Here is a 14596-nt window from a genome sequence, read left to right as displayed (position 1 = left end):
AATACACTGCACTCGCTCATCTTCCTCATTTGACAAACCTTGCACTACACAAATCAGTAAATTTCTAAACTAACTTTCAGAGATGGAAATTCTGATCTCCAAACCATTCTTCAGAGGGATTCTGATAATTTTCCTTGCAAGGATGAAAATTAACCTTGTTCATTTCCATCGTTGCACAACTCATAATCTGGTATTATTTCTTAAACCACTATTAACTCTACATAAATCGCAAGTCCATCTCACCACTGAATGTTGTTCTCACATTTACGACAGTGTCTCTTAAAGCTTCCTAAAACATGACTTAGCAAAGAAAAGATAAACCGACTAATGATCCATTGCTCACCAACTCCTACGCATTCAAAGACATTCACAGTTGCTGCTACATGAATTTTTATTATTACGATACCTCCACGGAGTCCAGAGACTCATCGAGGGAGACACCTACTCTACAAATCTCTGCCTCCATCACTCATTCCACCAACTACAACTAATCATCTACACCATAGGTGGAAAAAATCAGGCCTGCGGCAGGATAAAAATTATATTAAATTATATGTATTATCAATTTAGCTATTAGTTCCGACTGCAGATTTTCTGATTGATATACTAGTTATATTCATTATTTCTGATGATGGAAACAATTTATATTCTCAACACAGAATCAAAATTGCTTTAAAAAGATTACTCAATTTATAACTACTGTTTCTCTGTGCGAATTGTAGTAGTGGGAGTGGTAGATTTCTATGTGCTCCAGAGTAACGGCATCATTGAAAGTCACTTGCTTTGCTCTGGTTACAGTGTTCAGTTTCAGAGACTCAGTTTCACAGTTAGCAGTGTTATTGTTGCAGTTTGTGTACCCTGGTCAGTTACTTCAGCCTTTGTGTACTATGAGTAAGAAATGTAAGATCTGAAGAAAACAGGTCATTTCAGGAGAAATGGGAAAATGAATTTCTGCTTATAAACAATAACAACAACAAACCACAGTGCCTTGTGTGTTTGCAAGTATTGTCTGTGCACAAGGAATATAACCTCAAATGCCACTACATACAGCACCATGCCGTTAAATACCAAGAATACGTTGGACAAGTATGTACTAAAATTGCATGTAATTTGAAGAGAAAGGTTAGTGTGCTCAGAAATCTATTTTTACTAAACCAACATCAATACAAAAAAGCTCACTCTTGGCATCGCTTGCTGTAAGCGCAGAGATAGCAAAAGCAAAAAAATCATTATCTAATGGTGAATTTGTAAAACACTGTTCTGTGAAAATGACACATACATTTGGGGAAGTTAAAGTATCCCACTATCAAAACAAACTGTAACAAAAAGAGTCGAGGAAATAGGTTCTCACATATTAAATAAATTAAAAAGTGTTATTACAGATTCAGCTTACTTCTCATTGGCTCTAGATGAATCAACTGACATAACAGATACAACTCAACTTCTAATTTTTATTTGAACTGTTTCCAAAGACTGTTATTAATGAAGAGCTACTAGAATTAGAGTCATTGCATAACACAGCCAAAGATCAAGACATTTATGGTGCAATTATGAGGGATGTAAATGGTATTGGTGACATCAACAATCTCACAGCTATTGTGACAGATGGTGCCAAATTAATGCATGGTACAAAAACAAGCTTAGTTGGCTTACTAAGGACGACTGGAATCAATTGCCCTGTATTGCTGCATTATACATCAGGAGACTGTGTGTGGTAAAATTCTGGAGATAGAGGATGTCATGAAAACTGTAATGAAGTGTGTATGAATCTATTTAAGGGCGGAAATCAGGCTTCACACACTGCAAGTTTCTTTCTTTTCTAATAGAAATAGAGGCAGAATATGACGATTTAGTGTTGTGCACAGAAGTACATTGGCTAAGCAGAGGGAACTGTTTGAAATGGTTTTTTGCTTTGAGAAAGGAAATAAAACAGCTTTTAGAGGAACACGAGAAGACAAACAAAGAACTAATCACAAAACTATGTGATCCTCATTTTAACAGCTTATTCACCTTTCTAACAGACATCACACACCACATGAATGAACTCAACGTGAAGTTACAGGGACGTAACCAAACGATCTCAGATTGAGTTGAACACCTAGATGGGTTCATAAGTCGACTGAAGGTTTTTAAATTCACCCTAGTCAGAGGAAACTTGGTACATTTCCCTTCCTGCAAGGAGTTGATGGAGGAGAGCCATGAAGAGTGCCAATGTTAGACCAACTTTTGGAGCAATTCAGTAAGCGATTTTCTGACTTCAGTGACATGCGGCCACAACTAACATTATTTAACAACCCAATGGAATGCGACATTTCAAAGCAGCATGACACTATTCAATTGGAATTCTGTGACCTTCAAAGTGACCCCTTTTTCCAGTCAAGGGTGGAGATAGGCATTGACTTTTGGAAACTGGTACCAAGGGAAAAATATCCTGCATCGAGTGATTTCAGCTTGAGAATTGCATCTATGTTTGGAAGCACATACATATGTAAATACACTTTCTCAACTATGAGGGCGGTTAAATATTCACAAAGAAGCCGACTGATTGATGAACTTGTTGCCGTACATGAACACCCACAGAGTTCTCATTAAATTGTGTTACATGTAAAAAAACCAGAAATATGTAATTAAATTACATTTAACAACTTATATTTAAATCAATCAATTTTATATTGTTCTCCCAGTAGTAAAATGATTTAATAAATATAGTAATTCAAGACATACAACTATTGCTTTGAAAAAATGCAGAGTTTATTTTTATTTAAGTTCTGTCTAAAAGTGTGCAGCCCGTGACACTACCACTCATCATATATTGGCCCTCGTATAGAATGAATTTGGCCATGCCTGATCTACACCAATGCAATCTACTGCCCACTACCACTAGTAGTTTCACAGACAATCACAAACATCCATGTCCATGGCAGTATTCAAACCTGCAGCCTTTTGGCAGGAGAGCAGACACCACTAACCACTCTGCCAAATGGGGTGGCCATTTTCTACAGATATTTTTATGTTCACTGCTCATCAGAATGGCAAATGCTAATTTTCCCTACTCACTTCTAAATTTGTTAAAACAGATTTTTCATAGCAATTCACAATTCAACTATGAACTCACAAAACAATTTTTCGTGCTCTTTAATTCTCTTTACCATCTTTAGAATCCACATTAAATCATCCCTAATCTATATTTCCTGAAGTATAATCTGTACAAAAATTTAATGTTTGTACAACATTATTTTCTTTCTTCTTAACTGTTTGTCCATTCACAGCACATATACTATCAACTGAATGACCCACAGCAGAGAATTGCTATGACAAAAGTTTTCCTGTGGAAGGGTGAAAAAATAATTTGCTGACCAATTCACTTTTAAATGCATCACGATATGATCATCTTGAATATATAATAAAATTTTCTTGTAGCCTGTTACCCTAGTTATTTGAAATTGCATACCACAGACTTATTGTAAGCTTACATTATTCTGCAAGTTTGACACAGCACACTTGCTCTAGAAATCAAAAGTGGAACTTTTTCAAACCACTTCAAGCATCTGAGAAATATGAGGTGATCCCAGGTGACTGGATAATAATAATAATCATCTACAGCCATTTAAAAAATCCATACTGGAGTGGAATTGAACCCAGTCTGCAGGCTGAAAAAGAGATACTATCCACTCAACGAGCATTGGAGAGAATTTCCTGTCCAAATCCAGTTTACAGTTGAATGCAGAAAGCTGTCTGGAGAGAACTTTTGTATCACACTACATGCTATATGTTTAGGAAATTGCTTGGAATACTGAATTTCCCAAAAGAACAGAAATAAGTGATATTCTTTGTTAACCCCCCCCCCCCCCCATTATGATAGGACAATATGAAGAGGTACCCAAAAATAACTGAAATTATTTAAAACAAAAAAAAAATATTAAAGCTTATAATACCATATTCTAGTCTCCTTCAAAGTACTTTCAATGTGAGTGAATGTATTTGTACCAATGTTTTCCACTGCTCGAAACAGTTCTGGAATACTGTTTATTGCCTCCAGTGACTTTTCCTTCACTTTGTCCACATGAACAAATCACTGCCCTTTCATGGTTTCCTTAAAAAGTCACATGGAGAGAGACCAGGCGAGTAGGAAGGGTGGGGAACAACTGCTGATGTTGTTTTTCACCAAGAACTGTTGGACAGACAAGGCTATGTGGGCTGAAGCATTGTTGTGGCGCAGCAACCAATCTCTGCTAATCCACATTACTGGCCGTTTTTGTCACACACTATTACAGTCTTCTCAAAGCGTTGAGATAAAAAAAAAATGTTGGTTCACTGTCTGTCCAAGAGGAACAAATTCTTTGTGTACAATGCCATTCACATTAAAAAAAAAAAAAAAAAAAAAAATCAACATTGTTTTGACGTTTGACTGAACTTCACGTGCCTTCTTGGGTCTCGGTGAATTTGCATGTTTCCATTGGCATGATGCTTGTTTTGTTTCTGGATCATAACCGTAGCACCAAGACTCATCACTGGTCACAACTTTTGAAAGAAAGTTCTGGTCATTAAGAACTTGCTCTCTCAAATCATGGCAAACATTAACGTTTTTCATTTTTCTTTAAAATCTTCTGTGAGCAAACGAGGCACAAATTTAGCAGACATTTCATTTGCAAATCTTCTGTTAAAATTCGCTGGCATGAACACCATGACAAATTCGCCTGTTCAGAAACTTACTCAACGGTCTTGCGATAATCTTCATTGATTGCCTAGCAAACCTTTCAATGTTTTCTTCATTTCTGCTTGTTGAAGGTCAACCAGATTGTGGTTTGTCTTCAACTGACATGTCACCATTTTTGAAATGGGAAACCACTCATAGACCTGCATTTTACCTAAAGGGTCATCCTTAAAGGTTTGCCGAAGCATAACAGTTTCAGCTGCAGTTTTACCCAAAACAAAACTTCATGCACACTCTGTTCCTTGTGGTAAATCATCACAAAATCACCAAACTTTTTTGTAAGCAGTAACAAAAACAGCCAGAACAATGAACCAGTTCACACAGGATGACACCACATGTTAGACTGGTGCAGAAAACTGCACACTCACAATACCTAGTGGCATCAATCTGTAACTAGAAAATGCACACACGTGCCAAGCTCAGAATCTGGTAAATTTTGGGTACCCTCGTATAAACCACATTGTGTATACTAATCTGAGAGCTTTAAACTAATACAATTAAAAAATAAATAAATAAATAAAGAATTTCAAAAGTTGGAACTTATGTCAATTGTAATGTGACTTAGGGAAATCATTACCAGCTGTAATAGTTATATAGAGCAGTATTCATTCATCTCTCTAGTGATCTTTATGTATTTTGATTTTGATTTAGACAGTTGTTTAAAAGCAAAATTTATAAACAGCAAAAGGAAATTATTATTTCTTGGCATAGTGAGAAAGAGGCCTGTTGTGGATTTTTTTCTTATCCTTTCTTTCTAAAACTCTCACATATTTTGGAACTGGTTAACTTCACTTGTTAGTAATGTTATCATCAGCTTTACAGATGCTGATATATGTTATTTATGGCATCTGAACACTAATTTACCCTCAAGACTATATTTTGATATTCTGTATAAAAAGACTTGGTCAAAAAATTAATAATACTCAATTTAAAGATGGCCATTCACTTGCAAGATCTCTGCCTGCCTTTAAAAACCAGTTATTCAATTTTGAAATGCATGACTAAATTATATTCAAGTAAACATATAGAAAGATATTTTGCAACTAATTCCTTATGAAATATATGACTGCCACTTACTGGTACAAAAGCAATTACTGTGGGCTTCAGTAGAGTTGCATCTCCTTGACAGCCTTTTTTTATTGCTGTAGACTGAAAAAAGAATTTTTTTTTTTTTTGTTCTTAATAACTTCAGCTTAATGATATATATATAAACAAACACACACTATATACATAGCGATGCATGCACAAGCCAGAACACAAGTGTTACCTGATTATTGCTCCAGCCCTACAAAAACACTGATGTTATAACACTTATGGTAGCAAAGATCAAGTTTTCATTCATGATATGCAATAGCTAACATTTTAGATTTCTTAGGTTAATATTTACTTCTAGAGTGTGTGTTATTCACAGCTTAGAAAATATTAGGACAGGAGATACATGAGTACATATGTGAAGGTATGAACATATATAACACATTTTATTTCATGAATTAAAAAGTTTTGTTTGATGACAAATTTGATATAACTAAAATATATAGAAATTATAAAAAAAATATTCAGAAGTTAGAACTGAAGGATGTATAATATCCATGTTCAAGTATTTGTACTATTTCTATTTATATGCTACATAGACAAAATTAGAGTGGCATTAAACCTACTGCTGACATATGAGATATAAAGCAGTTGTTTGTAAGAAAGTTATCCTCTTAAATATACATAGCCACAATTCTTCAAGTCTTTAGTGAAATTATGTAGCTTTGGGCAATTTAGTATGAAAATATCCACATCAAATGCACCATGAAAAATACACAGTAAACAGTAGCATTCTCAGGAAGAGATAATACATCTTATATGCAGGCATAATCTTTAGTGCAGACAGACAAATTAAATATGGAGAGAGAACAGAATAAGCAAAACTGGTATGATGGAAAGCCAGATGAATAAATTTGTATGGAACAAATTAGAAATCAGTCAAAACACATGATGTTGGTTCCAAGGAAAGTAACCAAGTAAATATATCAATAGCAAAATCAAATCAACAATGAAGATATTAAACAATGCTCTTCCATACTAATGTAGTTAAATACAATTAATCATCACTCAAATGGGAGAAGAAAAATTAACAAAGTAACTGTTCAAAACAGTTATGTATGCAATATCTTCTAAGTTTCATGCAGTTTTAGTAGCATGAAAAAATGTATGGTGGCAAGAATGTGTGGTGCAGATATTTGAGTTCTGTGGGACAGAGCTGTATTGTTAGAACAAATGGCTCTCTGTGTAAGTGTTTTTAAAATGCCATACTGTTGGACTGGATGATGATGTGTTTATGTAGGTATCTTCCTGTGTGTGTGTTGGTTTTCTGTAAATGGAAAAAGATAGTGATCCATCGGAAAGGTGGACTAAGATGTCAAGAAATGGTAAAGAGCTATTAGATTCTTTTTCTACTATGAAGTGGATTTGGGGTGTTGGCTGTTTAGGTAGACAAATGCATCCAAGGTGTCTTTGTCCAATGGGCCAAATGGCAAACACATCATCAACATAGCATAACCACACTATGGGCTTGTATGTAGCTGTGGTAAGTACTTTGTTTTCAAAGTGTTACATGTAAAAGCTTGCTAAAGGGGGAGGGAGAGAGGGGGAAAAGCCCATAGCAGTACCATTAATCTGTTTGTAGAATTTCCTTCCCCAAGATATCAGGGCAAAATTTAGACTTGATCAAATCAAATATCTATAAGTGGTACATTGGTAAATAAAGAAGTGACATCAAAACTAACCATTATGTCTGAATTTTTAAGGATATGATTTTTAACTAGTGATTTCAAATTTGAGCTGAATTTTTTTTACGAAAGTAGACAAGGTGCCAGTAAAGAGAGGGGGGGGAGTGACTTGATCAACTGTTGAGCAAGTTTATACATGAGACTGCCTATGCTATCAACTATGGGGCATAAGTAGATATTAGATTGTTGGTAATCCATAAATACAGGGTGGTTTTATTTTTCATCAAAAAAATAAAACAAGGTGAATGAAGTTGTTTTATTTTTTTGATGATTTCTTTTGGCCAGGAAGTCACTTTTTTCAATAATTTGCAGACTTTTTTCCTTTGAGACATAGTGGGGTCTCAAACTATAATTTGGTATGCAGAACCGTCCCATAGGAGATATCCTATGTGATGGTCCTACATACAAAAAATACATTCACTACTATTATTATGTCAAGTCAGGACTGGCAGACCATGCTTTGGGCACACCTTCACACAGGATTAGATGAAAAAAAAAATGAATATGCTATTTAGAAGTCGTTACAGATCTGAAAGATTATTTTTTGAGTCAGCCATAGATATGAAGAATTCTCCTAACCTGAACAACTATGGTTGCATTATATTATTGAGGGTGCCAAAATAATACTTGAGATTTTTTTTCCCCATTACAATTGTATTGTTTCACTTATTCACTGTTGCCTATACAAGCCATGTTGTGCACTGATGATGCTGATTTGAAATTGAGTGAAATATAAGCAGTTAATAAAACTTCTTTTGATAAAATACTTTGTTTGGTGTTGTTAATACCAATAACTTTGAATCCTATCTATGTAAATATACATCGATCGCGTGTGAACCCAGAATCCCATCAATGTATATTTACATCGCTAAATTAAAAATTCCAAAAATAATAATATATGATTGAAATTCATTATCAGACTGTACTGTTGTTAAATTTGAACCTTCAGTGCCATTATCCATGAGGATGGTTGACCTTTATCAATAAAAAAAAAAGGAATTTATATTAGTATATCGCAAAGTATATTGCGGCCAAACAAAGAACACGCCAATATGCCAGTCCACACAAAAGACTAAGAATGGCAGTGTCGAAAGAGCATTTTTTTTTTAAATGTTCTATATAATGACAAAAAAAAGTCAGGGTAGCAATGATCAGTAACATTTTTAAATAATGCTAAGATATCAAAACCAACCATTATATCAGTACTTTAATCTCAAACTAAGTTTTGGATTAAAGATTTGAAGTAGGTAGAATTTTTTTTTAATATAAGATGAAATATGGTCAAGTAATGGGAAGGGAGGGCTTAAAGATTAAGCTAATTGGTTACCTAATTTAGAGGGCAAGGGATCAGTACAAATTAAACAGGTTTAATGATATATAAAAACATAAGAATTGCAATAATGCACTTAAACTATACATAACGAATAGAAGAGATTAGACAAAGCTGTTCTAATGAGGAGCATCTTCTATAGGTACTGGCAGGCGGCTATGGTATTTTTTAAAAATATATATTTGCTGCTAATTCCAAAAAAAGCAATTTGTTTGTATTTAGAGATTCAAAACCACTGTAAATCATCTTGAAGTGTTCAATGCACATGTCCCAGTTTGTCATTATAACAGTAACGAAATATATGCTTGAGATGGATATTAACAGTTAGGCATAATACCCTTTATATACTCCTGGAGATGTGTAAAAGAGTAGAGTTTGTCCTTAGAAGAGCAAAACAAAGTTGCTAGTTCGATGGTTATCCAGTTTTGGAGATTTCATATGTCCTGTGGTCATCTTTTCTAACATATCCCAGATATTAGATAATACAGTTGTGCTATGATCTGATACATACATATATATAAAGTAAACACACCACAGAATAAAAATAAGCAGAAATGGCATGTGTCAATATGGGAAGACAACCAATTCTTACTTTACAATTGATTCTTTTTCTATAATGAGATGTATTTTTGCAAGCTGGACATTTAAATACACTAAAAATATATTTTATGAGGCTTGACCATGAAGACTATTACCAAATGATACCACAGCTTGACTAATAGTTTTAATTTATCTGTTGAATGTTTTATTCTCAAAGTATTCTAACTAATGTCTGGCTAAAGGGAAGGTTATAATTATAAAGAACACTTTAAAAAATGGTCATAGTTTTCATAATCTCCATGCTGCTTTCTAGTAACATCCAGCTAGCAACCATCAATTATTCTTTCAAGGATCAAATTTATTTCTGGTATGTACTCGAGTGTGCAAAGTTCTAAGCCAGCAACTTGTCATACTCCTTGGATATGACTAGTACATCTGTTAACATCTCTCTGTCTTGAACAAAAAACTATGTCTGGAATCAGTATGACAAGTAGTACTCATTTTAGAAATTATGGACTTGACAACAATGTTATAAAAAACTATTTTTAATTTCCCGATGTTTTGACCTTCATATTAAGGTCATCATCTGGAGTATTTACAAATACACAAAGGACAAGCTGAGTTACATTTCAAACAGCATACTAAAGAGACAATGATTTGATCAACAGTTATTCTACTGGCATGACCTCTAGTGAAAATATAATAAAAAAATACAGATAAAATTAAAAAATTAATTATTTAGAAACTACATCAAAGCTAAATTCTATTTAAGATAACATAAGAGAAAAATTCTTTCATATAGATAGATTTCTTACAGTAACAATGATGTCCTAATTTAGCATGACAATTGTTATATTAGATTTATGATTCTGGATTATCTACAGTCCTGTTTATAGTCAACTCTTAGGGAGAAAGGTTCTGTAGGTAGAATGTGCCTTCCATATACTTGGGATTTTTAGACAATCACTATTATTCAGATTAAGGTGGTTAATAAGAATCTCACAGGCTTTCTTAAATTTACGTTCATACCATGTTTTCGTGTGATGTAAACAACTGGTACTTTTCCAGTCAATTCTATGTAAAGTGTTCAGGACATGATCAGAAAGGCCAGCTTCATCATAGTTATATTTAATGTGTTGTTTATGTTCCTTTTGTCTGATAGGAATTGTGCATCCTGTTTCCCCTATATATGGTAGATTACAGGGGCAATAAATACGGTATACTCAAGGGTGGGCCAGCGCAGGGAGTGGGTCTTTGGATGAGTTGAGCAAGCTTTTTAATTTTGAAGGAGGTTTAAAGGTGGCTTTGAGGTTGTATTTCTGTAATATTCTGTTTATTTTATCTGATGTCCCTTTAATGTAAGGAATGGTTATAGTTTTATTGTAGTCTGGTTTATCTTTGTTTTTTATTGAGGTCTTATAGAGAATTTTGTTAATAGTGTTTTGGCTGTAACCATATTTCAGGAAATTATTGTTGATAACTTTAAATTCATCTTTAAGCACTTGTTCATTGGAACAAATCTTCAAAGCTCTGTTTTTTTAGAGTATTAATGACACCTAGCCTTTCTGATCATGTCCTGAACACTTTACATAGAATTGACTGGAAAAGTACCAGTTGTTTACATCACACGAAAACATGGTATGAACGTAAATTTAAGGAAGCCTGTGAGATTCTTATTAATCACCTTAATCTGAACAATAGTGATGGTCTAAAAATCCCAAGTATATGGAAGGCACATTCTACCTACAGAACCTTTCTCCCTAAGAGTTGACTATAAACAGGACTGTAGATAATCCAGAATCATAAATCTAATATGACACCTAGTTTTTGTGTTGGGTAGCGGTAGGAGTTAATGTGTATATATATTGGCCAGTATGTGTCGATTTACAGTAAACAGTGAAGGAAAGACTGCCAGAAGGAAGACATGTGACAAGTGTATCTAGAAAAGGAAGTGTGTTCTGCTTTTCACTCTCAATTGTGAACTGTATGCATTTGTGTTGTTTATTTAGGTGGCTAAGGAAAGTGTCTAGTGTCTGGCGGTCATGGGGCCAGATCGTTAAAACATCGTCAACACACCTAGGTCAGACTTTGGGTTTTAAAGGAGAGGAATCTAGAGCATGTTGCTCAAAATGTTCCATATAAAAGTTAGCAATAATGGGGAGGGGGGGGGGGAGTAATGGCAAGCCCATGCCTGTGCCTTCTTTTTGTAGGTAGAAAGTGTTTTGCCATACAAAATAACTAAAACGTAATACATGCGCAAAGAGCACCATGATATCTGGAGGGAATTTGTCCTATAAAAGAAGGTTTGTGTCACTGATTGGGACATTTGTAAAGAGGGCAGAGAAGCCAAACTGACTAACAAATCATCTTTTACTAACGTAACGTCTTTTATTATGTTTATGAAGTGTTCTGTGTTTCTGATATAGGAGGGGGAATGACCTACCAACTCCTTGAGTGCAGCCACTAATTTCTTGGCTAGGTGATAATTCAGGCTGTCTATACCTTTGACTATCGACTGGAGTGGTGTGTTTTGTTTGTGTATCTTTGGTAGACCGTAAATTCTGGGAGAACGAGCATAGTGTGGAAGTAATTTTTTGACTGTATCTTCTGGCCATGTAGTAACTGATTTAAGTCGTTTCTCTGTTTTTTTTTTTTTTTATTCTATTGGTTGGGTCGTAGTTAACATGTTGATATGTACTGTTGTCCGAGACTAGCAGATTCATTTTTTCTAAATATGTGGTTCGGTTTAGAATAACAATGGCACTGCCTTTATCGGCTCTAGTTATTACGATGTCCGGATTTGATTTTAGCGATTTCCCCCGTTGTTAATTCGCATTTCGTTAAGTTGCTTGTTATTGTTTTCTTATAATTCACATTTAAAATGTTGGTGGTTTCTAAACGTATTTTATCTACAATAGTATTTGGTTCAATTAAATGTTCATCGATCTGGGTGCTACGACAAAGTTTAGACCTTTGTTGAGTAGTGAGAGTTCATCTTTGTTTAAGGTGTGGTTGGATAGGTTAACTACGTTACTATTGCCTGAAGGTGACTGGTGGCTCCTGTTATTTCTTGGTTCTTAACGTTCACTGCGGAGAAATTCATATATGTCTGTTGGTTTTGTCAATCTTTTAATCTATAAAATTTGGATATGGGATTTTTTTTTTCTTAGTTTGAAGGATACGGTTCGCCGTGTTGTCTGTAATCTTCTCGAGGATAATCCAAATACCTCGACAGTTCAGATTTAAAATTTTGTACTTGGTTTTGAATAAATGCCGAGTTTTTTCTAGTAGCCTGGATCTGTTCCCTAAGTAATGCTTTCTCCATACAGTGGCATATTCATTGCGCCTTTGTTGAGGTAAATTTTCTCTCTAGTTTGATGCAATTATTTCTAAAATGAATGCTGATCATGCTGTAACACTGAAAGAAAGGATGACAAGTAGCACAGTTATCTGGTCAACCTTCTCACCATTTCAGCAATCTGCTGCAGTGGTGAAGATGGGTTACAAATGTAGTTTTTTTTTGCAATGGATCCGTCAACTTCTCTGCCAACCAGACATTCCAAGAAGCACTTTTTCCAACATATTCCTACCAACAGAATACACAGCCTTTCATTTCTGCCCAAACTTTAACTCTATATATGGCCGGACTAAGACAATTTTGCACCCCAGGCAAACTCCTTCTTTGGCACCCCAAGGTGTTTTTTTTTTTTTTTTTTTAAATATTTAATACTTCCTGATTATAAGTAGGTATAGGTTTTCTCAAATGATTAATAATTTCATAACTTCAAGATTTCTACTTATTTCTATTAACTAACAAAAAAAATGAAATAGTACATACAAAAAAAATTACTAAATTATCATCATCAAATTCCTGCCATGTACCCTCAAGGGGTGTACAGGATATGACAGTACTACATGAAAAAATTACATCATTACTAACTTCCTATCTACAATTTTCCTCCAAATCAGTCTGTTACTTGTCAACACTCCAACATTATCAGATCTTATATTTCTATCGTCTAAGGCACTTTGTACCGTATCAATCCACCTATATCTTGGTCTTCCTCTGGGTCGTTTTCCTGCCAACCTGGCAGAGAACACTTGCTTTGCTAATCTTTCCTCTCCCATTCTATTTAAGTGACCATACCATCTGAGATTAGCTCTGCTAACGCATTCCTGGATGCTGACAATGTCAAGTTCTTTCCTAATATCCTCATTTTTAATATGATATTGCCATTGATGCCATCTGTTCACGCCTCTAATCTTTCTCAGGACTCTCATATCTGCGGTCTCTAGTCTTTGGTCAAGTGTTTTACTTCTGACCCAGCTCTCAGATCCATAAGTTAAAATTGGTTTGAACACAGTCTTGTATACAGCTAATTTAGTGTTCCGACTAATTTCTTTCTTATTCCATATGAATTTATTCAATTGACTTCCCACGATACCAGCTTTGCTGATTCTGTTGTCTATTTCTATATTTAGTTTACCATCTTCAGTAAAAATTGTGCCTAAGTAGCTGAAATGTTTTACTTGTTCCACAGGTTCTCCATTCACAACACAGTTGACATTTTCAATGATTCTGCCTATTTTCATTGTCTTTGTCTTTTTATTGCTGACCTTCATACCATATCTATTACAACAGCTATTCAATTTAGTTAGAGAATCTTGCAGACTTGTAGCGGATTTATTTAGAAGTATAACATCGTCCGCATAAAGCAAAGAGCTGACATTAACATCTCCAATTTTGATATCATTAACATCTCCAATTTTATTAAAAATATTATGGGTTTCACACTTTTGATTTTATCAATTATAATTTACATATATATTTTACTTCATTTTAAATCTGCAAAAGTTTTTATTCTTTCACTAATGTCTATTTTCTGAACAACTGCATTTTCAATAGATACTAAGGCAAAAGAATTTAATCTCTCACTCCCCATTGTTGATCACAAATATGTTTTGATAAGTTTCAATTTGCTGAAATTTCTCTCAGCTGTTGCTACTGTAATAGGAATCGGCAGCAGAATTCTCAATGCAACCCATGTATTTGGAATTATATTCTGCAAATTATTTGCTTTTAAAAATTGTAAAGTTTCCAATGGCAAGTTGATGTTTTTCAGAAGTAAACTGTTTAGAGATTTAATTTCTTCAAAGAGCTCGTTCCCATCAATGTCACTATTATTTTCATGATGAAGAATTGAATGTAAATCCATACATTTTTTTTTTTTAATT

At 34.3% G+C, this 14596-nt stretch overlaps 1 protein-coding gene across 1 annotated transcript in view; it reads right to left on the bottom strand.

Moving 5' to 3' along the window:
* The window catches only part of Acsl (Acyl-CoA synthetase long-chain), a 393532-nt gene that overhangs the window by 123251 nt on the left and 255685 nt on the right, over positions 1–14596 (bottom strand). The window contains exon 12 of the mRNA XM_090403141.1: positions 5792–5863. Within this exon, the coding sequence (XP_090259267.1) occupies positions 5792–5863 (72 nt within the window). The remainder of the gene's footprint in view (positions 1–5791; positions 5864–14596) is intronic.

Source organism: Typopeltis vanoorti, chromosome 13, assembly GCF_054136105.1.
Source record: "Typopeltis vanoorti isolate ZY-2024b chromosome 13, IOZ_Tvanoo_1.0, whole genome shotgun sequence".
NCBI classification, from domain to species: Eukaryota; Metazoa; Arthropoda; class Arachnida; order Uropygi; family Thelyphonidae; genus Typopeltis; species Typopeltis vanoorti.
The sequence above is the reverse complement of the archived record's forward strand: the minus strand, read 5'-3'. Positions and strand labels throughout refer to the sequence as shown.